This window comes from Panicum hallii, chromosome 5 (genome assembly GCF_002211085.1).
Source record: "Panicum hallii strain FIL2 chromosome 5, PHallii_v3.1, whole genome shotgun sequence".
NCBI lineage: Eukaryota > Viridiplantae > Streptophyta > Magnoliopsida > Poales > Poaceae > Panicum > Panicum hallii.
Window position 1 is genome coordinate 50056032 of NC_038046.1, and position 25739 is coordinate 50081770.

The 25739-nt window shown below is 43.2% G+C and overlaps 2 protein-coding genes across 2 annotated transcripts; both read right to left on the minus strand.

Annotated features, from left to right (window-relative positions):
• Positions 1-14308: 14308 nt before the first annotated feature.
• On the minus strand, positions 14309-15042 carry LOC112891509 (calvin cycle protein CP12-2, chloroplastic-like). The gene has a single exon (XM_025958391.1). It carries the CDS (start codon positions 14974-14976, stop codon positions 14608-14610), a length of 369 nt encoding a protein of 122 aa, XP_025814176.1. The 5' UTR covers positions 14977-15042; the 3' UTR covers positions 14309-14607.
• A 2009-nt stretch (positions 15043-17051) lies between these two features.
• On the minus strand, positions 17052-20543 carry LOC112894567 (putative L-cysteine desulfhydrase 2). Its single transcript, XM_025962318.1, has 3 exons — positions 19136-20543; positions 17460-17599; positions 17052-17342 (listed from the first exon to the last, which is right to left on the minus strand). Exons 1-2 carry the CDS (start codon positions 20516-20518, stop codon positions 17564-17566), a joined length of 1419 nt encoding a protein of 472 aa, XP_025818103.1. The 5' UTR covers positions 20519-20543; the 3' UTR covers positions 17052-17342; positions 17460-17563.
• Between the last annotated feature and the right edge of the window lie 5196 nt (positions 20544-25739).

Consider the following 25739-nt stretch of genomic DNA (forward strand, 5'->3'; position numbering starts at 1 on the left):
ATCGTGGAAAAGTTATAAACAAACCGTCACTACATCGTCCATAATGTATGCCGAGTTTGCTGCATGCTATGAGGCTACGGGGCAGGTGAACTGGCTAAAGAAGTTTATACCCGGTCTGAAAATGGTCGATGACATATCTAGACCATTAAAGTTGTACTGCGATAATAAGCCCGCGGTAATGTATGCACACAACAATAAGACAAGTGGTGCTGCCAAACACATTGATATAAAGTATTATGTTGTGAAAGATAAAGTTTGAAATCAGATTATAAACCTCGAGTATATAAGCACAGTAAAAATGCTTGTGGATCCGCTAACGAAAGGCTTACCACCCAACGTGTTTAAGGAACACGTAGCCGGCATGGAGCTAAGGGATAGCCTGTGATTTCAGACTATAAGGGCCCAAAAAGGTTAAAGAATCTGTTTCAGAATGGAAGCGTGTATTGTAGCTGTTGAATCTATCGGCAGATGACCGTGACGATGAGACATGCTCTATGCATATATCCATGATGAAATGAGAAAAAGTAAATGGAAAGAAAAGAAAAGGTAAAGGGTGAGATTAAGGGGGAGACTGTTAGTTTGATCTCTCGGACCCCAACGGGTCCGATGGGCCTCTGCTCACCCGCTCCCTGATCGGGGGCGCTCCAGCTCATTCCTAGCTGGTGGGCCCCCGTCGCGCTGCGCTATAAAGAGAGGTGGGGGCCAGCGGCACACGATACGAGGATCGCCGCTGCCGCCACCCCACCGACACCGTAACCCTAGCCGATCTAGATCGAGCGCAGTAGCGGCGGGAAGCTCCACCTCCGGCCACCGTCCACGCCTTCGCCTCGACCCCGTGCCCGCGCCCGCGACCCGAGCCTCGGCCACCGCAAGCTCCAGCGCCACCCCGACCATGGCCGGCACATCTGCATCGTCCGCGACGCAAGGGCACGAAGGTATAACCCCGTGCCCCTCCCCTCTCCCTCTCTGTTTTCTTGGATTGTTTTAGAACCACACAAGTTCTTCCGATCTAATCATGCAGTAGCCGATCCCCAATATCTAGCAATCAGTCCTCAATTTTTTACTAAAAATTCCACAAATGCATAGTCTGAGAAATACAGTGACTGTGAGCTGTACAGAAATGATGAGAAATTTTGTAGGTCACAGAAGACCTTTTTTTTTCAAGTTTACGCAAGCGATGGAACTTTTTAAGATTCCATTCATCCATTGGTATGAAAAGGTGTGCACTCTCCCACTAGTATAGAATTAGCCGGTACAAAGAAAAAGTCCATTTTTGTTTAAGAGCCATGTTGAATTTAGAACACACTCGGTTGCAATTTAAGAACAAGTATAAAAGTCTAAGGGCTTCTACAACTATGCAAAACCGCCGGTCCATGCATGCACTGACTTGTAAATGCCATTATGACAGTCGGTTCTATATAGCAACAGACTGTGACAGTTGCTTAGTTATAAAGTCAGATCTATTCTAGCATAACCTTCACTAATACTACAATTTGTAGTTTTATTTTTGAAAATTCATGACTTTTGCATATGATGGAAAATGGAGAAAAAATTATATTAAAATTGTAGCTCTTGATGGATCTACTACTATGTAGTTAACATCTTCCTTATTTTAAAGTCATCTTAATATCTAAATCTGGTCATAATTAATTTTTCATTTGCAACCTGTGGAGATTAACTTAATTTGTCATGATTTACTCAAGGGAGCACCTAGCACTCCTAAATTAATGTAAAACCAATAATGTAATATGACTTCGATATTGGTGATTGCAGGATCTCAAGTGAACTTCTTTTTATTTACCGAGGTAAGCATGAGATGCGTGAGCAAGAGCCATTCTCAACCTCAAATTTTTGTCATGCGGAAGTAAATGTGTTATACCTTTCCTCTAGAAAGTAAATATTTTATATCTTTCCTCTAGAATTCCAAACTGATTTTCCATGTTCCAAAGCATGGTAACATTAGAAAAATGAGGAGCCGAATTTTGGCCTCCTGCACTGCGGTGTTGACGCCGCTGGCGATTGTGATAGCCTCCTTCTTCGGTCGTGCCTCCCACCTCCGCAAGCCCTTGATTCAAGCACCTGCGGGGTGCCGAAGCAGAGTCCTGCCCTGCATTACAGCACCACAGCTTGGCAACAGCCCCCACCTCCGCAAGCTCTTGATTAAAGCCAAGCTCTCCCATAGAATCTGTGGTGTTCACTCCAACCGCCTCGTTGATACCGTCGTCCTGATCAAGCTAGGGGCGAAGCTGCCTCTACTCGTCAGGGCTCTGTGGTGTTCACTCCAACCGCCTCGTTGATGCCGTCGTCCTGATCAAGGGGCGAAGCTGCCTCTACTCGTCAGGGTCGCCGGGCCCCGATTCGTCTCTGGATGAAGGGTTAGACTGTATGGACTCAGGGTGTGATCGTTTCCTCCTCTCTAAATTTTAGACCCGTCACATCAAAGAGAATCTTACTATTTAGAAGTATTAAATAAAATCTGTTTATAAAACATTTTGCACAGATGGATGCTAATTCGCGAGACAAATTTAATGAGCCTAACTAATCCATAATTTGCCACAGTGATGCTACAGTAATCATCCGGTAATCATGGACTAATATACCTCATTAGATTCGTCTCGCAAATTAGCCCTAGGGTTCTGCAATTAGTTTTATAATTAGACTTTATTTAATACTTTTAAATGACAAGATTCTCTTTTATGTGAAACCTCTAAACTAACCCTAGAAAATGAACACACCCTTAATTTCATGTTAGAGCTATTGTGGTTAATTTCATTGCAGATATACACTTTTGTTATTCATAAGCTTTATATGCTGTACGGTTTCCATATATTATACTTCCTCCGTTTCAAAATGCAGATCGTGTTAACTTTTCTAAATTCCTCCATGTTAAAATTTAAGATATTTTAACTTTTCTAAATTTATAGATTTTATTATCCATCTAGATATATAGATACATAGCAAATATAAAAATCTCAAAATCTCAAAACGACCGGAAGACACTTTCTACCCCCGACCGGAAGACACTTTCTACCCCGCTCTCATATTTTCTAATCCATCTTCTGTTACTTATTTGTCACAACTCTGTTCACCGTTCTTACCCTGACCTTCCACTTTGATTCTTTTTTTCTTTTTACCTACAAAGCAGTTTAGAAGAATGAATTAATTTTAAAATCATCCTTCCATGGAATCAAAAAAAGCCTCAAATTAAATAAAAAAATTGCATAGGAAGTCTGAAAAACTTACGTAGGAGAATGAAGGGTCAGCCCTGCTAAAAACATATAAAAATAATGAAACACAATGCTCATGATAAATAAAGCTGGTTTGTTAGTCACTTAGCTTATTCTTAAGTTCAAAACACAGAGAGAGCAAACAGCAAATTAAAACCATGTTTAGTTAGTCCATCGACACCAATTAAAAGTAATAAATATAAATCTAACTATCTAATTAATCCATCATCAGCCTGTGTTGATTCATCGTATCATCTCGCGATACGACGGCGGTCACCGGGATCCAAATAGCCCAAGCTACAGGGAGCAAAGAAGTACTACAACTAGGGAATCCTGGTGGAATTGAACCACCTTCCATCCTTGACCGCATGCCTTGCCTGACAGTCAATGGAGGACCTCACCGTGCTGAGGAAAGATCCGCATTTCACATCGAGGAACCTATAGCTACATGGAGTTATGGTGACGCAAGTCCTCTCAACAGTCGATTAATTTGTGAAAACCTTTAGGACACGGCATCCCAACACTACATTTGAAATTATTTATTATTGGAGATCTGTTGAAATTAGTTCAACCAAAATCGTATTTTTAGTTCGCATAGATGCTGATCTAACAATTAAGTTATGAAAATCCGACATGCATGCAATTCCACTCGGCTAGAAAAAAAGATAAAAGCATTAACTATTCCATCTTTAATTATGTTTCCCTCCACTATTATTATTCCGCGTGTACTCTCGTGCAGCTGACGTTTCGAAAATAACAACCGCAAACGGCAACAAAAAATAAGCACCACCGACGAAGTGCGAAAACAAAAAAAGCAGTCCCCAGCTATCCTTTTGTCCCTCTACTACTGCTCCTGCCGGCAGCAGTGCAGAGGGTATATGCCTAGGGAACAATTGTAACTCCTAGTGAAACAACGAAACGACTGAAATCTCACGCACTTCCAACTGCATGGTGCAATTCAACATAAGTTTACAAGCGAAGGTCATCATTTTAACTTTACAGAACCCGGGCCAATTTTACCTTAATCATGTCGCCGACTTCCCAATCCACCTTCAATTGCTCAGATCAAGTCCGCATCCACCATCAAATTGAACAGAAGTTTGTTACAACCCCCGTCAATGGAATTAATCTCCAGGAAACGTGTCCCCAACTTCTAGATTAAACTGCCTGAATAAATGGAGTAATTGTACAAGCACCAGCAATAAGATTTCGAGTCAAGTACACGAACAAACACCTGGCACTGGGTTTGGGGCACACTTAGCACCACCAGGCAAAGCAAAAAACCGGATTGTTCATAATGCAAAAATCTTCAGCTCGTGCAAAGCTCCATGTTCATATTGCCAAAATCTTCAGCTCGTGCAAAGCTCCATCAGATCCATCACCACAGCCATGAACAGTCCTCTTTTTTCCGGAGGTACTTATAAACATTTTAAAATAGAGCATACCGCAATTTTGAAACTTTCCACAAACCCAACAATTGGCAGTGATTAAATAAACAAGATAACAAGACCAATAGTAGAATCCATCATCATGCGTCTACTCTGAAACCCTCTTACAAGCCCGACAGTTGCTATTGCTCAACAAACATGCTAAGCAACAGACTAAAAAATAAGTGTTCCAAATCATTGTGTGTATATATATAGCAATACTCAAATACATAAGCAATACATAGACAAAAGTGCACAAATTTGGAGTTGATCGTTGATAACAGATCCAACAGAAATTCATATCACGAGCTATGAAGTCACAGCAGTTAGGGCAAACGAGATTGTGTAACATAAGTTCAATGGAACAGAAATACAGATCCATTGTGCAATGTGTCATCTTAGTGATTCGAGGTTTTTAACCAGATGAACAGAACCAAACCGTAGCTGCAATCAAAATTTGTGGGCGCATCTGAAGATTGATTTACTGGTTTCGTGAAAATTTGGAGAAGTGTTCTTTGGGGTCCGGGGAGCCATGGGAATTTCTTTTCTTGACAACTGGTATGAGTAAAGTGTATTAGATGCTTATTCATGGTGTTTAAGGACTATTAATTAATCCGCTAGTACGCGAGATGACATAATGTAAGCGTTGCGTAGAATAAAAGAACGTAAAGGAAATTGCAGGCTAAATTACCGGTTGTACCTTGGGAGTTTCGCTGTAGCTCCAGATTTTTGCAGCTGCGCCGAGATAGATGATGCACGATTTCCGTAGCGCAGAGGAGCAGCGGAGAACGGAAAGCAACGGACACAGGGACACCAAGGGGGGAGGAGAACCCGGGGCCAAAAAAATCAACCCCCGTGCGATCTCCTCCCAGGGACACAAGAATATCTTTTTTATTACCGTGGCCTGCCATGCGAGCGCACCCGTCATGGCAAAGGCCTCTCTCAGGTCACATCTTTTTTTCTTTTTTTTGTGCCCTCAACGCACGCCGACTCAACGACGACTCTTACATGCTTCACCTTACCTCGCCTCTTCAAGGCGGCGGGTCACATCTCTTGGATCTACTAATAATTATCGAAATCCATCCAATAATTATCAGCACAGAGAGATCCCGCGCGGTGGAGCATAGGAAGAGATCTTGCCGGCCGCCACGCCCCGTCAACTCCGCCGCCGCCTCCAGCCAACCTCGAACGGAACAACACGATCACGCCGCGGTCCGCCACATCTGCAAGCCGAAACAACGAAACGCAGCAGATAAGCACATGCGACGGCGAGATGACCCCCAACCCCAACAGGAAACCACAAGAATCAAGGGGGGAAATACTAACCGGTACAGATTCCAGATCGCCATGAACGCGGATCCGTAGCCTCCGTGCGCAGATCAAGATCCAGGCTGCCGCAACTCGATTCACCCGGCAGCACGCTCGATCCACCGGTCAGACCTGAGCCTGCGCATCAGAAAACAAACGGATTTTTTCGAACAAATCGAAACAAAGCAACCCACCGTTCCGCGAAGGGGGCAAGGGATTCGGCAACATCAAAGGGAAGGAGCTCTCGGCGAGATCTGGATCTCGAGTTGACGTGTGGGGAACGAGCACGGGGCCACGGCGAATTCTAGATCTGGAGGAAGGGGGGGGGCGCGGAGGTTGCGTGCAGGAGGGGGGACGCGCCTGCCCAGCCATGGGGTTTGTTAGTTAGAGAATAATAGGACGGGAGCTAGGTATTTATCGCCCGGTTGCGGGAAGCGAACGGTGGAGATGAGGCGGTTCGACTCGGACGGGTCAGATGAAGAGCACGTGTCGGAAGGCCATTGGCTATCAGACTGTGACAGCCGGGTCGTATCAGGAGACCGTCCCCGCTGCCCGGCTGCCCGGAATTAGCGTCATTGCGTGCGTCATTGGATAGTTGGATCCGCTGTGGGCGGGGGAGGTGAGAGGAAGTCTGTGGCCGCCGGGTTGGAAGGCCCTGGTTGGCCGGTTCCTTTTCTTTTCTGGGAGGTCGGCACGTTTGCCATCGCGAAGCTTCCTGTACTCTGTGGCCCACCCGTCCAGCAAAGTTGGGGTCGAAACTGATCACTTCTAATGGACCACAACTAATGAAGTTGGTTCAATACTAAGTAGAGAAGTTATGGTCAAATTCTCATCTCGGAGACAAAAATAAAAAGTGTACGTTTTGAATTGCAAAGATTTCACTTTTATAGTTTACTCAAGTCTCTTAGATCTGCACCAAAATGTCCTCACGGACGGCTAAGGACGATATTATTACGACTTGTTATTACTAACTAGAGGTTTTTTTAAAAAAAATTATACACTTTGCTGCGTGATTTGGAATATGTGCATGTGAGTAGTGAGCTGCATCTTTATGTGCGGGGTAGAGCCTTACATCTGATAAAAAAAATTATAAATGATCAGCTTTACTTGACGTGTAGTGAAGTGTAGATGCCGTCACAGTCTGCAAACTACAGCATCTGGTGTCCAACGAATTGATCACTGGTTTTATCGAATCTCATAAGGGGCACAATAGCTTGATGTTTTATAACGTTGAGCAGGAACATTTTTTGACGGTTTTAGAAATTATAATATTAAAGCACACAATGTTGTCTCGTATTCTTTATAATATTTTACTTGAAGCTATACTTCAACAAATTGTTAAGGCTTAATTTATTTCAGCGTCATAGCGAGGTAATTGTTGTAACATCTCCTTTTTATTAATCTATAGCATATTCATGTGTAGTAAACACGATTTTAGTTTCAAAACTACCGAGAGGCTATCAACTTTGATCATGTTAGTAGTTGATACATTGTGTCAATTTGTTATCAAATGCTAAGTTGGCCCAGGTTCTAGAAAATTTCTAGCTCCGCCACTGAAATAACCGGACAATCTGCATTCCAATCTTGATCAACAAATTTAAATTACTCAATAAAGAGAACGTCAAGTGGTTCAATGACAAATTGACAGACTGGCACCCTTATGGATTGTGGTATGCTTACCTGACAAACAATAAAGCAGTAGTTTAGCATGGGAACTAAATATTTAGTTGTCCCTTGCATACGTCATACATGCATGGTTTCTGCCAAGACCTGAGGAATCGACCAAGGCTGCCAATGTGAGAGTTTAGTTTCAGTGAAATATTTATTAGTGGAATCCACTGCGAGGGAAGTGCTGGGATAAGTGGGTGCAGAAGGGGCTCGATCTAGAAAATAGAGCAAGTCACGTATACAACCAGCATACGAGTTAGTGGAACAATCGACATGGATGATCAACCACCAATTTAGGAATGACGTGTATTGAGAAGAGAAGTTCTGCCTTACTGCTAGCAACTGATCTGCCAAACCTTAGCAAATGCCCACATAAAAGATAGAACAAAGTAAGGGCATGGGATAATGCAGCTGCAAAGATAATCTTTAGAAACAGGAAAACAAACAGGTAAGTTCATCTTGATAGGGCACACTTTTGTTTCGTGTGTACCAAGAATAATTTTGAGATTCAGCTATCTTCTATACGCTGAAGGAAAAAGTTCAAATTACTCTCTCAAGTATATAACTTAAGTCTTGATAACGCTCTAAACTATCTTTTCTTATCCAATTTACCGCTACAATTATATTAGTTAGTTCAGCTTGCCCCTTCATAAGATTGGTCTTTCTTTCTTGCAAATTTCAATCTAAATTTTTGTAGGATAATAGTGGGCATCATTATTTAAGTTAACTATTTTACACTTTTTTATTATTGTTTTTTGTAATTACATATCCAAGGATTATTTTCTTATTAGATGTCTTAGCCTATCAAGATAATAATGAAAATATATTTTAATATATGTTTATGATGTTTGGTATCGCCCTACAGAGTTTGAACTTAAAACTCCACTTGTGAGTGAAGAAACGAAAAAAGATAATCTTATTATGGAGTAAATTGGACTAATTTACATAGTTGTGGGGTTAAATTCAACAAAAAATAGTTTAGATGTTATCCAAACTTTAGCCACACCTGAGGGAGTAATTTGAACTTTATCCTATTCTAAATTACAGAATTCATATTACGTATTGAGGGGGAACATGTAAGATACTTTGAATTAAAAAAAGAGCCAGTAAGAAACGTACCTAGCGCTAACCAGACTTTTTTGCATTTTCTAGAAGATTCCCTCTAACCAGCAAACAACACAATTTTGATGTGAATGCTTCTCTATCTAAGCTTGTAGAGGATAACTTCTTTAGGAATGATAACTCAAGTAGTGTGAGCCAAAATGGTGTTCATTACGACAATTTAACTGAAAACATAATAACACAAAAGCACGTTCACACTTAGTTGTGGACCAGTTATCAAGTTAGCCACCGGGACAAGTTTGATACCATGATAAAATTTGCACTATTTAAGAACATGTAGCGCATTACAACTAGTTAAGCCGTAGCATCAAATTATTATTATTGTAGTATCTAACTTGAGTAGATCAGTAGAACACAAGATCTGAAAATGAGCAATTTTAAAAGTGATTCATATGGGATGTAGCTAAAGGCCTTTTACAGGAGCATGACCTTTGCAATTGGTATATGCTTTCGAACACTAAATATAGTTAGTGGGTATGAAGTGAACTGTATAGATACTATAGATAGATTGGTAAACTGGAAAAATACTATATAATATAAATATTTATTAAATTCATTTTTTAGAAGGTTTAAATTCTTTTTTGCAATCTGGATCGTTGCTTACACTTTTTCCTTCACTTTCTTTCATTTGAGCGGTACAAATCAGATTTTTATTTTGCTCATTAATATGGAGCATATTATTATGCAAAAGTAGTTGATGTGTTCTGTCCTTTGTGATGGAACCTTTGGGGCAATATTTTTTGGCCCGAAAATAATATAGAATTTAGGCCTGAATACAACTGGTGAGGCTTTAACACGCGTGAATGGGCTCATACAACAATCAAATCATTTTCTTTTTGAGCTGTGCAACAATCACAATTGATATGGAGGCAATATTTGGTGGCTCAATGCTTAGAATTAGTGACTGAAGAGAAGCACCGCTATTTTGTCATGCTCGTGGGTATATGGTTCTACATGGAAGTGAATTGCTGGTGCGTTTGAAATATTGTCAACTAAAATAATTTTTAGCAAAATATAGTATAGATGCAGACGTTTATATAGACGTGTCTGTGTACACTTACTTATATAAATACCAACGCACAATTCTAACCCTACGAGTATCTCCGAAAAACTTAATCAGTCGGTATACCTTAAGATTGATGAAATCACCACAGACCGCTACCATAAAAAGGGTTTTTAGGGGCGGGTAAAAACGTACTTTTAGAAGCGGGTGCAGTAACTGCCCCTATTTCTCGCAGCTAAAAATATCCATTTGTAAGGACGGGTACCGCGTCCGTCTCTGAAAATTGATTTCTAGGGGCGGTTCACCCGCCCCTATAAATTGATTTGTAGGGGCGGGTTAGGGCATGATCCGCCCCTGCAAATCAATGTTCAGAATATGAACAAATCAGAAAAAAATCAAAAACAACAAATAAAAATAAAAAAGAAAAAACTATCCCCGCCAACAAGCCACCACCCCCTCTACCGAGGTACAATTTTTTGATAAAATATGCACACTTGCGTAACCATGGTTCGAATCGCTTAGCTCAAGCCTCACGCGTACCCTCCTCTCCACCATACTACACAGTCACTTGTGACTCTATGGGGTATACTATTCTTTTATATTAACTCTGAAATTGATTTCTAGGGGCGGTGACGCCACTGCCCGCCTCTAAAAATGTATTTTATTTTATTCCAAAAATTAATTTAAATCTTTACATATAGCAAAACAAATCAAATAAGTGAAACTTCTACACTATGTTTATTGTGAATTATAAACTAAAAAAATATACTAAGTATATTTCAGTGTATATAAAAATTAAGATTGTGGAAACCTCAAAGTATAACTTAAGTTATATGAGATACTATAGTCATAGCTATACGAGAACTTATAATAACTTTTTATTATTAAATGACCTTAAATGAAAGAGTTATCAACTACAGAGTTTTTGATCATGTCAACCTCTATAGTTTTCTAATATAAAGTTCAAGTTCATTCGAGATCATATGAAAAAGTTATGAATTTTTTTGCGTGGAATCTTTTGTAGGAGCGGTTTATGCCGTCACCCGCCTCTAAAAATGGTGGCATTTCTAGGGACGGGTGACGCCTTCACCCGCCCCTAGGGGCGGGTTGGATGCTATAGTAATCATGCTCTATTTGTAAGAGTAGGTTATCTTTTGATCCGTCTAAAAATGGAGCGTTCCTGCCAATCGTTTTTGCAGTAGTGGACAAAATTCTACCAAAACAATTTTTTATTGTACATATTTACTATCTTTTCAAACATGTTATACATGAGGTCACACAGCCTGCACCCATATCTTGATTCGCACCAAGTCCATCCGTTGTGCCGCCTGTGCCGTGTAGCCACCGCGAGGGCGTCTTCTTACATGTTACCATCACGGCTTCGGTCACCATGCTTGAGTTGTCCGTGCAGGACTGTTCGGTCCTTTTCCAAAAAGCGTCAAGGGGGCGACTCGGCGAGGAGCCGAGGAAGGCATAGGGTCTTTTCGTATGCCGCAACCCCAACTGAAGGCTCAGATGGAGAGAGTTTTTTTTTCAAAATGTTGCAGCTGGTTGCTGTAAGGAAATTGAAAATTAGCTTACTGCTCCATGTGTTATATTCCCTCCGTTTTTTAGTTACGTATGACTTTTTTGAAAAACAACGGGAAAACATGTCGTATATTGGTCCGCTTTTCGATCCTGAAGAAAATTAAAACCAATGCAGTTAAGATCTGCATGTACATGCCTCGATTCTGCGGAGAAATGAATCGGCATGCATGCGGACGGTGGAATACAAATTGAATTGATGGCGAGTGCGGAGCTTGGCAGCAAACTGCGTGCGATTTACACCTTGCCCGCAAGATTTCTCAATTCGAAACGTAGCGGAGCTCGGTGGCGAGTGCAGGCGCAGCGGCGTCGTGCGCGCCGCCGGCGGAGCGGAAAGAGGAAGGAAGCTCCTACGTGGCGTGGACTATGTGCCGGACTCTTTCAAGAGCGAGGAGCATGGCACCGGCGAGTACGGCGACTCCGCCTATAGCAGGCGCTGCGGCGTCATGCCCGCCGACGGCGGAGCAGAAGGAGGAAGAAAGCTCTTGCATGGCGATGTCGGTGAGGATCGTGATGTTGCGGAGGCCATAAGCTACATGGCTTCATCAATATTGTCAGGGAACTCTTTCTGAAATGCTGCTTGTAAAAGCAACAAAGAAACCAAGATCCAAAACATTGCAGTCTGGGGAGTTTGGTGGCTGGCACATTAAGCGAATGTCAAAACCATCTGATTATGCAGCTTGGCAAAATTGCGGGTCATCGATGGGAATATGAGTTTTTGCATTGTCCTGTTGGATGAATATGGGTTTGCCCATATCCTCAAGTGGCCACTTTGCCTTGATAGCCGGCAAGATTTTGTTTAACATAAAAATACGTATAACATCCCTGGTTACCGAAGTCATTGCTTTGGTGATCAATGTACCCTTAAGCCTGCTAGGACTGTCCCTCTTTGCTTCATCTTGGAAAGTGAAAGTCCATATGCCAATTTTTGGATCAAAGGTCATATTGCCATCATCATCCTATCTTGGTCGAGCTGTTGCACACAGAAACATCACTTTCTCAATGAAGTACTTGCTTTTTGCAATTCTCTCTGGTTGATGCTCGCCAACAACCAAGTAAAACTTCTAGACCTTATTTGTCCTATAAAACCAGTTCTCATCGATATGCACGATGTTATACATATCTATGAAAGTAGGCTGATGAGGTTTCCTGCGATCAAGCATGGAGATGTCATACTCTACACGAGCTTTCTTGTTTGCGGGTGTCAAATAGGATTTGATGGAATTGGAGTGGCGTTTTATTTGCTTTTCCTTCAACCGTGCATGCACCGTGCTCTTGGAGACATATAACGCACGTGCTAAATCTTGCATAGTTGTCATCTGACAAAGAGGCACTCCTTGGATGACTTCAGGAATGATCTCAATTTTCTTACGCCCATAATTTTTCGGTTTCTTGCCGACCACATTGTTGACACCTCCTTCTTGCCCATCTTGCCATATGCGTTGTACTGTCCGCCGATGCACCCCTATTTCTTGAGGTATCTTCAAAGAAACTCCATTATGCAAAGTGCCTTTACCTTGAAAATGTGCAGTGTTTTGAAGAAGAAGGAGTATATGTGAATATGCTCTGCATAAGTAGTTTGTCTTTTCCTTATCCTAACAGCTACAGATAGGAGTAAGATTGGTAGCAGCATTAGCACAAAAAAGTTTTAATATGACTAAATTTAACTGTGAAAAATGAGAGGAAAAGAATAGAGTAGTTACCGTGGTTTCCAAATTCCATGGGCACCTTCACGGCGACATGGTTTGCATTAACTTGCGCATCTGATGAAAAGGAAAAGATCACTCAAGGAGGAATAGATATGCATGAGTCTGTACTCCAAGATGGTTACAGCAGGAAACGTACCTTCAGCTCCTTCCGCAGGCAAGTTTAGATCAAATGCATGAGTTACTTCATCTATTTGAACAAAGGATGATGGATCATAAACAGATTGAATAAAAGATGTGCAAGAGATTAGAAAAAGGAACTAAAAACTGACCTTCTTCAGTTTCTTGCTGAAACAATGGTTCATAAAAATTAAAGACATCTTCTGCTATAGCATCCCAGTCCACAGGAGCATTAGGATCAACTGGATCATCATCGACAGGCTCGTTAAGGCCAAAAACAAAACCGGTGTTTGGCTCTACCATTGTGTAGGAGAAAGCATGGAGGAAATGGCTTGGAGTGGCGCCTATGGGTTCAGTATTTATAGGGAACGAGCTTATGGAGTGGCACCAAGGTCTGAAATTTGAAGCTTGCCTTTTTGGCCGCTGAAATTTTGGCCAAAAAAATTAGCATGCATGCCTGCGCATTTTGGCGTGTGCGTGTGCAGTTTGGCAGGAAGCAACTTGATTGATTTGCATGCCTGTGCAGTTTGGCGCGAGGAGAAAACAGCGTGGGCGCGCGGCAAGAGGGAGTGCGCGGTATGCCTAGTGGGACGGACGAATTTGCATACGGGGGCTAAGGGACGGGCTGCATGCCTGCATGCAAGGGAGAAACCGATGCACTCATTAATCGCCGGAGAGTGGTTACCGAGAAGATTAAGGGGTGCTTAACTATCTCCTTGATCTGTTCACCAGAGGATTATACGACACCTAAAAAAACGGAGGGAGTACGTAGTAACTAGCAGCAAGAGATTCTTTGGTTCTTGCGTAGGTCAAGAACTGATAGCTTTGTTAAGGGACTTCAGAATTAGGGAACGATTCACAATGAGTAGGTGATTAGGCAAACTGTTCAGTTCGCCCATAAAAAACATGGCCCATGCTAAATCACTAATAGCCAGGCGGATGAAAATCAAGAACTTATGTGCGAGTGTGATTTTGATGTGCAGGCATTGCACACATGGAGCTGCTAACCTCACCACGCGGTTTTTCCCTTCGAAAGAGGAAATCATCAAATCCAGGCAAAGGATATGTAGAAAATGTGAAAAAAAATATTAAACTGCAGAGCTTTGTGGGAGAGATGAAAAATGAACCGCATGGACATATATATTTGATCAATAGAGATATTTATTTTTCCTTAGATATCCCTTCTCATATATCCTAATAAAGTATCCGGATTCGCGTATTCGCCGAATACGGATCAGATATTGAATGTCGTTCGGACAAGGACAATCCCATATAGCATCTCAACCGCTTCAGACGCTCCATGTCTCTACAATGCATGGCATGCAAAGGGTACGGAGGTGAATCGGTGATGTAGGTTGAAGCGGAGCATCCCGTATGTGCGCTTCGGCGAACCGCGCGACGGCATCTTTGATCGCTGATACACAGATCTATACGGGCCTGCTCTAATTGTCGTAGATGCGGCACTCGTCGGTCTCGGGGTTCTCCTTGCAGTAGTTCTCGAGCGGGTCGCTGCTCTCCTTGAGCTTGTCCCGGGCGTGGCTCGCCGCCGCGCTGAGCTCCTCCACCTCGTCCCACCCCGCCGCGCACTCCCCGGAGACCTGCTCGTCCGCGCACGTCTCCTCCGCCTTCTTGATGCTCTCCGACACCTTGTCGGAGATCCCCGGCGGCGTCGAGGGCCCGCTCGACCTCACCGCGAAGCCGCCGCGGCACGCCGTGGGGAACCAGACGCGGCCGGCGACCTTCCTCCTCGGGACCACGTCTGCGGCCGCGAAGGTCGCCGGGGTAGAGAGGCTCGCCACCGTCGACGCCATTTTTGCAGCTAGATTGTGTGATCTGATGTGGCTTTACTTGATGAACTGTACGAGGCGTTGCGTTGGAGGTTTGTGACGAGGTTTCTATATAGCTTTGCTCGTCAAAGGGTAGCCCTTTCGCGTGCACTCGTTTCTTATCGCCTCTCGGCCACTCGTTGTGGTACACGTCGCTGCGTTAGAGATATTTGAAGGGCAAGCAGTGTGACCTGGCGGAAGATCTTTTGCACTGCAGGTGCAGTGTGCAAGCGTTGCGCGGCGTTTGCGCATGTAAAGTTCGTGTAGAACACGATATTCATTGCTTGTGACAAAACATCTGAGATATTGTGCCTCCTGTACGTAGGAACGAACTCGATGCGGCCAAAAAAAACTCGTTTTCAGGTGCACCAAATATATGAGATATTGTACGTGGAAGTTGCAATGAGGTAAATAAGCTCATGGAATGGCAAGGCTAGCGGACCAGTTCTCTTTGAATTCAGGTGTGTGTTTGATATTCCGGACTAAACTTTAGTTCCTATCACACCAGATGTTTGAATACCAAATTATGAGTATTAAATATAGACTACTTACAAAACTAATTGCATAAATGAAGACTAATTGGCGAGAAGAATTCATTAAGCCTAATTAGTCCATGATTTGATAATATGCTGTGCTATAGTAAACATATGCTAATGATGAAATAATTAGACTTAATAGATTCCTTTCGTAAATTACTATCCATTTATACAATTAGTTTTATAATTAGTCTATATCCAATTTGACAGAACTAAAGTTTAAGCTTTAGTGCCCGGATCCAAACAAGCCAAGGAGGCTCCGGATGCCCTTCCTCTACTTTGTAAGGATCAGTTAAATATAATTAATATAATACTGCCTATTTCAAAAATTTCTAGTGGTACAAACGACAAAACTTGTGTTGCATGTGGCCGACATGAAACATATGCAAAGCTTACATCTCTTTGAAGATGCTATTATGCTCTGTGAGTCCTCAAAAAATGGTGCAAATGTCCATAAAGAATTGTAGAAAGTTTATGACACTGGAAAAAAACATCAATTTCGATGGGCATGTCACAAAATTAGCAACAAACAATAGATAAATTCTATCTGGGAAAACAACAAAATATTTTTTTACTTGTTTGTAACATAATATTTCGATATTAATGAAAAATTAACTTGTAAAAGGTAATTCTATAGATAGTTCTTCCGATGATAGGCTTTGTTGGCCCAGCCCCGAGCTTGGCGCCCAACAAGCAGCTATCCTGAAAGCTTTGGCATGATAGTGTGTTATGACAATGCACTGTTGTTGCATGCTTACCTGACAAACAATAGCGCAGCGGTGCATCAACACAAAAAGAAGTAACTAAAGGTTCTAGTTATCTTTGCACGCTTGCTTCCATAAAATGGGGAATCGACAGTGAGATATTTATGACGAGCTTCCTCAATCTTTCATCAATCTTAATATCTGCCTAGATATGCCGGGCTCACGAGAGTAGAATTGAATACTTGAATGCATATATTCATAGCAAATATATGCATTCAAATTTACGTTCTTTGACAAGGAAAATAGCAAATAGTGTGTTATGACAATGCACTGTTGTTGCATGCTTACCTGACAAACAATAGCGCAGCGGTGCATCAACACAAAAAGAAGTAACTAAAGGTTCTAGTTATCTTTGCACGCTTGCTTCCATAAAATGGGGAATCGACAGTGAGATATTTATGGCGAGCTTCCTCAATCTTTCATCAATCTTAATATCTGCCTAGATCTGCCGGGCTCACGAGAGTAGAATTGAATACTTGAATGCATATATTCATAGGGATAAGTGTGCGTGCGTGTATGAGAGCGTCTATGTCTGTGCTGTGTTTAACAAAATATTTTTTGAAAAAGATGGAAAATTAAGCTATTATTATGAAACTATATTAGGATCAGGCTGTACAAAAGATCCCTGGTCTAGAAATAAGACCAAGTCACTTATATGACCAACATACGAGTTGGTGGAGTAATCTACATTGTTTGACCAGCCAACGCGAAAAGAATGCAATTTGGCTTCCGGAAGCTTGTTTAATTTTCATATGACAAATACAACAGATCAACTGTGGTCATCATCACTCATCAGCATGAAAGGGAAGCATAGATAATTAGTTTATATCATTTATACATGTATATCACTTGGCATTCAAAACAGAAAATCGAAAAGAAGGATCAATGACTCATACTGAGAAGAGAAGAAGCTCAGACTTACTGCTGGTAAATCGATATAACCTTAATGACAAAGAGTAAGGGCATGGGAAAACGGAGCTGCAAAAGATGATCTTGATTGAGAAACAGACATATTCATTGATCTTGATCGGAATGCCATATTTCTTGCTACCTGTAACAAGAATAATGTTGAGAATCAGCTATATACTGAACGTTGGAGTTCGGATCACATATTGGAGGAGAACATATAAAATATTTCGAATAAAAAAGAACCAGTCAAAAAACATACCCAGCGCTAACCGGTTCATAGACCTCCAACCAAAAGATGCATGTCTTCCAAGCAAATAATGCAGTTTCAGTCTTACTGCTTCACCGTATAAATTTGTAGAGAGCTCAACTCCTTGGAATGGGAACTCTGTATTTCTGAACCTGCAAAATGGTGTTCGTGCTAACAGTTTAACATGCTAGCTTGAGAAAACCAGAGTTTAACTGAAAATATTATGTACAGAACAACACCACTTCATGCTTAGCTTAATTGTAGACCGGTTTAACATGTTAGCATGCATTCCCCATCACATCAGCACCATGCAGAGCAGCAAAACCACTCAATGGCATCAGTGGAACAAATTGCACACAGGTTTAATGACTAAACAACTAGTTTTCTCTGGTTCGGGATAAGAGCCACTAGGCCAAGTTTGATTACATGATGAAGTGTACTTTTTCTAGGAGTTATATACCGCATTGGCACAGGTTAAGTTGTGTAGAGTGAAATAATTTTAAATAATTTATCTAACTTGGGTAGAACACGAGATCTGAAGACCAACAATCTGAAATGTGAGTCGTATGGAATGTAGCTAAAGGCCTTTATAGGAGCATGGATCTTTGCAGCGGTATATCACCTTTCGCCGATATCCAAAGCAGAGCAAGCAACCTGCAAAGAGGGAAACCGTGTGCATCCAATACTGAAAAGCACTACTGAAAAGATAAAAATTCTCAAGCATGTAAAGAATGGCTTTGCACATCCTTAATAATCATATCAAGCGGAGTATGACCTAATTCAGTATACAAGTGAGATGCTTCTTAAACAGGATTTCGAGTAAATGACAAGATGGGTTCCCAATGGGATACAACATGCACGCCATAACACTCCGTCCAATCATTGAGCTAAAATAAGAAAGGATTCATCTTTCAGATGCTTTTGATAAGAAAATGGCCACCCATTATCACTAGTGGAAGTCCAGGACATCCATCAGAAGCAGAAAACCCCAAAAAGAATGCATTGTTTGGCTTCCACTCACAGTATACAAATGGATGGCAGGGGCACTGTTAATCTGAGAGTAACAAAAATAGCTGAGCAGCATTTTCCACATTATAATTTGGCATTTAGTTGTGTCCTAACATCCCTTAATAACCTTCTGGATGCAGCATATCCCTAAAGACCGACAATTATTGCTCAAGACTTCAAACCTTATCATGTCCATTAGTCCATAGATCAATCAACGTTTATGTAGAATGCTTTGCACCGGTGATGCGAGCAAATAAGTGGCTAACAGAAATGAACTACACTACCAATTATACTTCTGAGATCAAGGATCCACTCGAGAAAACCCTGCCGGTACTATACTTGTCAACAAAATCAAGGATGAAGTGCAAAAGACATGCCTTGCCACAGATTGTCCTCACCCTATGAACATAAGTTGAGCAAAACTTGAAAATTATAAGCTGTCGGTACATTTTTTTCATCTGAATTCGCCAATAATGTACAGGTACACCAGTAGCACATAGATGTTAGTGGACATGTACCATGGTAGAGCATGTTTCAGTACAGGCTAGAGGATACAACCACCAGTAATCAGCAGAGAACATGTCGCCAGCATTACTTCTGAAACTATTCGATGATCCACAAAGAAACTGAAGGGAATAAACAAAGATAAAAGCAAAACTACAGTTTCAGTGAGATAGCACCTTGCCAGAAGGTCTCAGCTTGCTGCAGGAGAAACCATCACGAACAAGCTTGTTGACCGCATCCCTGAGGACCTCATACTCCTCCCTGACATTGTACACCTGATGCGAGATTCTCACATACCCTGTCACTTGATCGCCGTTCGCGTCCTTTGCCATCTTCTGTCCTTCAGTACCTCGCGAGTTGTTGAATATTGGCACCTCGACTTTGAAATCGTTCCTCAACATGTCCCTCACTCTCATCGCGTCATCATCACTGTCAATACCAAGGCAACCTGGCAGGCCGATCATAGCCATGCTTCCGCACATTTCCGGCGGCGAGCCAAGAAACGTTCCCCATGCCTCGGCGAGCATCATGCCCATCTTGATGACCTTGTCATGGTTGCGTCTGCTTATCCCTTCGATGCCTCCCTCAAACCGGCTCATCAAGTCAACGGCGTCAGGAACAACGAGCTGGGCACTGTAATCCCGCACCCCGATCCACGCGCTCTCCATGGGCAGCCCGTTGCCGTACTCGCTGGACACGACGGGGTGGTGGAGCTGCGCGGCTATGGGGTCATCCTTGCGGATGTGCAGGAAGGCGACGGCGGACGGGCAGAAGAACCACTTGTGGAGATTGCTGGTGTAGAAGTCGGCCCCGACGTCGCGCACGTCGATGGAGACCTGGCCGATGGCGTGCGCGGCGTCGACGAAGACCTTGTCGACGCCCTCGTCGCGGCAGATGGCGACGAGCTCCTTGACGGGGATGAGGACGCTGGGCATGGAGGTGATGTGGTCGATGACGGCGAGGCGGACGCCGCGCCCGCCGGCCCTGGCGCGCGCGAGCGCGGCGCGGAACTCGGCGACGACGACGGCCGGGGACGCGACGGGGAACGGGAGCGGCACCTCGACGACGGTGGCGCCCGCGCGGGCGGCGTACGCGTGGATGGACTTCTTGACGGAGCTGTAGGTGCAGTGGAGCATGAGCACGGCGTCGCCGCGCGCGAAGGCGCCCTCGGCGAAGCTCCACGCCACGTGCTGCATGACGATGGCCGCCGCCGTGGTGGCGTTGTCGACGAGGGAGACCTCGGAGGCGTCGACGGCCCCGACGGCGGCGGCGACCGCGGCGCGCGAGCGGGCGAGCCCCGGCTGGAGGGAGTGGAAGTAGAACGCGTCGGGCTGCGAGAGGAACAGGCGCTGCCACCGCGCGCGCGCCGCGAGGACCGTGGCCGGGCAGCAGCCGAAGGAGCCGTTGTTGACGCGGGCCACGGCGCCATCGTGGTGCGCGAACTCGGCGCGGATCTCGGCCTCCGTGATCGGCGCGCGGGGCCGCTTCGCCGCGGCTGCGGCCGCGGCGTCGTCCCCGTTCTCGGCCATCGCTTGATCGCCGTGCGGAGCCGAGGCCATCGGGTTTTGGCTTTTGGGGGTACAAGGGCGGAGAAACGGTTGCTGAGCGGCTGATGAGAGTAGTAGCGAGGAGAGGAGTGAGAGGTCTGACTCTGGGAGGGGCGTAAATGCCACTGGTTCGAGGTGTCAGAGGTGTGAGGTGCCCAGCTGCCCATTGGGGTAGCGACGGGTCAAGCAAGGCACCCTCTGCCACTGGTGGTTGAACTTGCAAGTGTTCGCATCTTTTAGGTCAACGCCTCAATGGATTTTCTTTAGTAGGATCTTCTCAGAAGAAAAAAGAACTCATTTTTGCATGGTGTTTTCCCCGCGGCTCCTAGACCTAGAGTGAGGAAGTAATGTCCGATCTTCACGAACTCAATCCATTGCTACCTTTTTTTTTACATGAACGGCTGAGCAACTTCTTTGCCATGAGAAATGAGTTAGCCGTGGAGAGGCCTGCAGGGTTTTGGTTCGGAGGATGATCTTCGCCACTAGGCCATGGAGGGAGGATTCGTATTGGTAGGGCGGTTAGGCAATTAGCCACCAGCCTCCTGTTGCAGTGGAGAGTGGACAATTGGCTGTGCAGTGTGCTAGCAACGAGGGAAGACAACGTGCAGGAGAAGTGGCATGACGCGAATACAGACTCAAAGAGAAGTAGGTAAAGTGAATTTGAAGAAGCACATAAATATAGTCATGAAGATGAACATCTAGTGCATCGACTTAAAAGGACGCAGAAAAACAAGAAAGAACCGTTCCAAATTCACATGTCATTTGTGTATTCTTCCTCACGGTGACGCCACTACCTTTGGGGCAGCGGGACGCTAGCTGAATGGAAAAGCATTGTGGGATGGCTTATATTTGCTAGTGAAAAGCAAATTCTTATTTGCTAATTATTGGTACGCTGCTAAAGGATCCAGCATTACTAAAAAATGTTTTTAGAGATGGGTACGGTACCCGCCCCTACTTCTCGCAGCTAGAAATGCTATTTACAAGAACGGATAACATGCTCTCTCCTAAAAATCCATTTATAGGGGCGGGTCATGGCCTAACCCGCCCCGACAAATCGATTTTCAGAAAATAAAAAAATTAGAAAAAACTCGAAAACAGCAAAATAAAAAATATCCCAGCCAACGCCACCATCACAAGCCCTTCTTCTACTACCAAGGTATAATTTTTTTATAAAATATGCACACTTGCATAAACTGGGGTTCGAACCGCTTAACTCAAGCCTCGCACGTACCCTCATCTCTGTCACACCACACAGTCACTTGTGCACTCTACGAGGTATGCTGTTCTTTGGTATTAACACTGAAATCGATTTGTAGGAGTGGGTGACGCCATCACCCGCCCCTATAAATCCATTTCCAGAGGCGGGTGACGCCATCACCCGCCCCTCTAAATCCATTTACAGAGGTGGGTGACACCATCACCCGCCCCTGAAAATATTTTTCTATTTTATTCTAAAAATTCATTTAAAATTTTAAATATAGTAAAATAAATAAAAAAGTGAAAATTGTACCCTATGATTATGGTTATTGTGAACTATAGATAAAAAAATTATACCAAGAATATTTCAGTATATATAAAGATTAAGATCGTGGAAACCTCAAAGTATAACCTAAGATACTATATAGTATATAGTTATAACTACTAGAGAACTTATAATAATTTTTTAGACTATTAAATGATCTTAAGTTATCAACTATACTCGTAAATCTCTACAATTTTGATATAAAGTTTGACTTAATCCAAGATCATATGAAAAAGGTTATGAATTTTTTTGTATGGACCATTTTGTAGGGATGGGTGATGCCATCACCGGCCCCTTATAAATGCATTTCCAGGGGCGGGTGATGGCGTCACCCGCCCCTAAAAATGCATTTCTAGGGTCCAGTGATAGCGTCACCCGCCCCTAAAAATGGTGGTCATTTCTAGGGACGAGTAACGCTATCACCTGCCCTCTAAAAATCTATTTTCAGAAGAGGTGGGTGAATTGCTACAATAACCTCGCTCTATTCGTAGAAGTGGATTATCTTTTAGACTGTTCTGGGAAAAATAGGACGCTCCTACGAATCATTTTTTATTAGTGCAGGGGAGGAGATGGGGAGGAAGTGGAGGCCTTGGCGTGTGCGGAAGTCGAAGCACTAAAGATGGCATGGCATTGGAATGGTGCCCCTCGCGAGGAATCCTGAAGACAAATTGTTCATCGGCGGTCACGCTGATGAAACGAGAAGAGCAACGGTGGTCATGACTGAAGTTCATTGTTGATGAAGCATTAGTAGCTGGTGATGGTCTCTGGAGTAGACAACGATCCACACAAGAAGAGAGTAATGGTGTAGAACAAGAGGTTGCACAACTGGCTATGCAGAGACGACACTCTCCTGTGTGGGCGTTTGCAGCTCCGGTTTGAGTAATAACAGAACTCTCTTCTCTTCGCAAAAAGGATTCGGAAGTTATGCTTAACCCTTAAAAAGTATGAGGAATAAGGTACGCCAGAGGCGAAGCCAGAAAATATTATCGATGATGTCAGTATAGGATATTAGTACATGATCGCCTTCACCAATTCGATTACGACGTACTGTCTTTATATTCCTTCTGTTTCAAATCGTAGACTATTTTTGATAAATTTAAATATAAATTTTGCTATATATCTAGATATAGCGTCTATCTATATACATAGCAAAATTTATGTATCCAGAAAAGACAAAACATCTGCAATTTAGAACGGATGGTTTTTATTACCAAAAACACCTGTTCACCAATGCATTAGCGATATGAAGAACAAATACGAGCTTCAGTGGAGGACTTGCCTATTGCCATGGTGCCGTCATCAGCTCGTCACTGTGCGGGTGCTTTCTGCGGCGCAAGGTGAGAATCGAGAAGACGTTGATGGAAAATTAAAAATAAAGTGTCACTAGGTTAGACTGCACTGAAGAGCAATAGACAAAAGGTGTTTATCCTATGGGATGTCGTGGGCTTATTGAATTATGGAGTGCGTGAATGGCATATTAGATAGTGACCTATAAGCAAGACGTCTGTCTGCTGGGCTACCGATATCAACATATTTTTTTTACCGGTGCTAGAGCACGTAATAAATATCTGGGCATTACAGCTTACAGTCGAACAGTCAGCTGACATTGATATTGACGGTTGCACTTAGGCCCTGTTTGTTTCTTACCCTCTAAATTTTAGACCCATCGTATCAAAGAGAATCTTGTCATTTAGAAGTATTAAATAAAGTCTAATTACAAAACTTTTTGTACAGATGGGTGCTAATTCGCGAGACAAATTTAATGAGCCTAATTAATCCATAATTTGCCACAGTGATGCTACAGTAATCATCCGCTAATCATGGACTAATATACCTCATTAGATTCGTCTCGCGAATTAGCCTTAGGGTTCTGCAATTAGTTTTGTAATTAGACTTTATTTAATACTTCTAAATGATAAGATTCTTTTTGATATGACCCCTCTAAAGTTTAGACCCCATGAAACGAACGTACCCTTGGTTCCGCTAGGCATGCGAACGGGGAGCGGAGATGGTACATGAGAGGTGACGCAAAGTCAAATATATATATATATATTGTGTATATGTACTTTTTTTAATGTGAGTATGTGACCCAAAACGTTCTAAGGAAAAAAAACGTTGCTGCTGCATTACTCTACAACATGTTCGCTATATGGATTAAAATCTGCACTTGAAATGAACCACTTGAATAGTTGAAAAGCGAATGATTGCTTCGAAAGTTTATGGACCCAGATGCGAGTACACAGCTAGTTTTTAGCAAGCCACGTTGCATTTCATCCAAGTTGGTATGTGGTCACTCAATGGAAGGATTGGAGAAGTTGGACCTCAACTTTTATACTACCGTTCGCTATAATAGAAAATACCAACCCACGTCTAGGGCCATGGCCCTACCCGCCTCCCTTCCCTCCGCCGCTGGGTATGTCACTTGTCTAATTGGACATCGCTTAGTCTCACTAAAAGAAATGCCCGCGTTAGTGTTGTTTGACCTTGGTACTGTAATGTACATTAACCATCCAAGAATCAATTATGCAGCTCTCAATGCCGGTAGTTAGTTTTTTTGCCTAGCCATGCCAGATCCAACCCTTGCACTCTTTAAGCCATATATATTCAATTGCTCCAACACATAAAAAAGAACAGTTGCTCCACCACAGCCAACAGACTTTGGTGTCGTTATTGCAATCAACTTTTGCCTCTCTGAGAACGACGGAATGAGTCCCAAACCAAACCCCCGTCGAGAACATATATGATGTCACAAGCAGATTAGGTCAAGTGGTACCGTGTTGCTAAATATGGTAGCATCTAAATCGGAATTGTAACAAAAGTTTGGATTGACCAGTAAATATGTCCGTGTATTGCTATAGAAAACTATGTAGATATATAGTGATTAGCATATAAAACTATATGTATTATACACCATATGTATTTTATACTAATATAGTATGTGTTGGTCGTGTTGGTCGAAAATTCAGACTTTTTCTATTTTACTCGCCAAGCGCTAACTCTAAATGATTTTAGAATCTTAACTCAATATACGGTCACCATTATTCTGATTAGGACTCCGGTTGACGGATCAAAAAATCATTGCTTGCTTTAGTAATAGTAGAGATTGAGACGCAATCATCTACGTGCATGTAAAATTTGAGTTTGAACAAAAATTGTGCAAGGAGAAATGAAAAAGAGAATTCGGTACCTGAATAGTTGCGGGTTGTGGATCAAACATGAACAGTTCCACCCGCAATTATTTGGGTGCTGATTTCTCTATTTTATTTATCCGTGCACAAATTAAATTTGTTCAAGCTCAAAATTTGCATGCACGTAGATGATGGTGTCCACGGCCGCACCCGTCCACGTAAGCAGCGTCGGAGCCGGGCTCCTTGACACAGACGCGGCGAAAAGGCATAATACGGGCAGCCCGGCCCGGCCTGTCAAGAAGCCCATCTCGAGCCGTCGAGCGACGAACCGCCGGCGACCCAGAGAAGAAGTCTCAAACTGAGAGAATGTCGTCGACTCGTGTGCGCGGTCGTGCCGGCGCCCGGCGGCGGTGGTGTTCCTTGGCCTTCCGACCGTTCGGCCATCAGGGCCGTGGGGCCCACAATGGATAATGCCGCTGACGACGGACGAAGCCGGCCGACCCATTGCAGCCCGCGCTCGAGCGCGCGACCCCAACCCATCCCCACAGCACACGCACACTCTCTCTCCTATCACTCCCCTCCC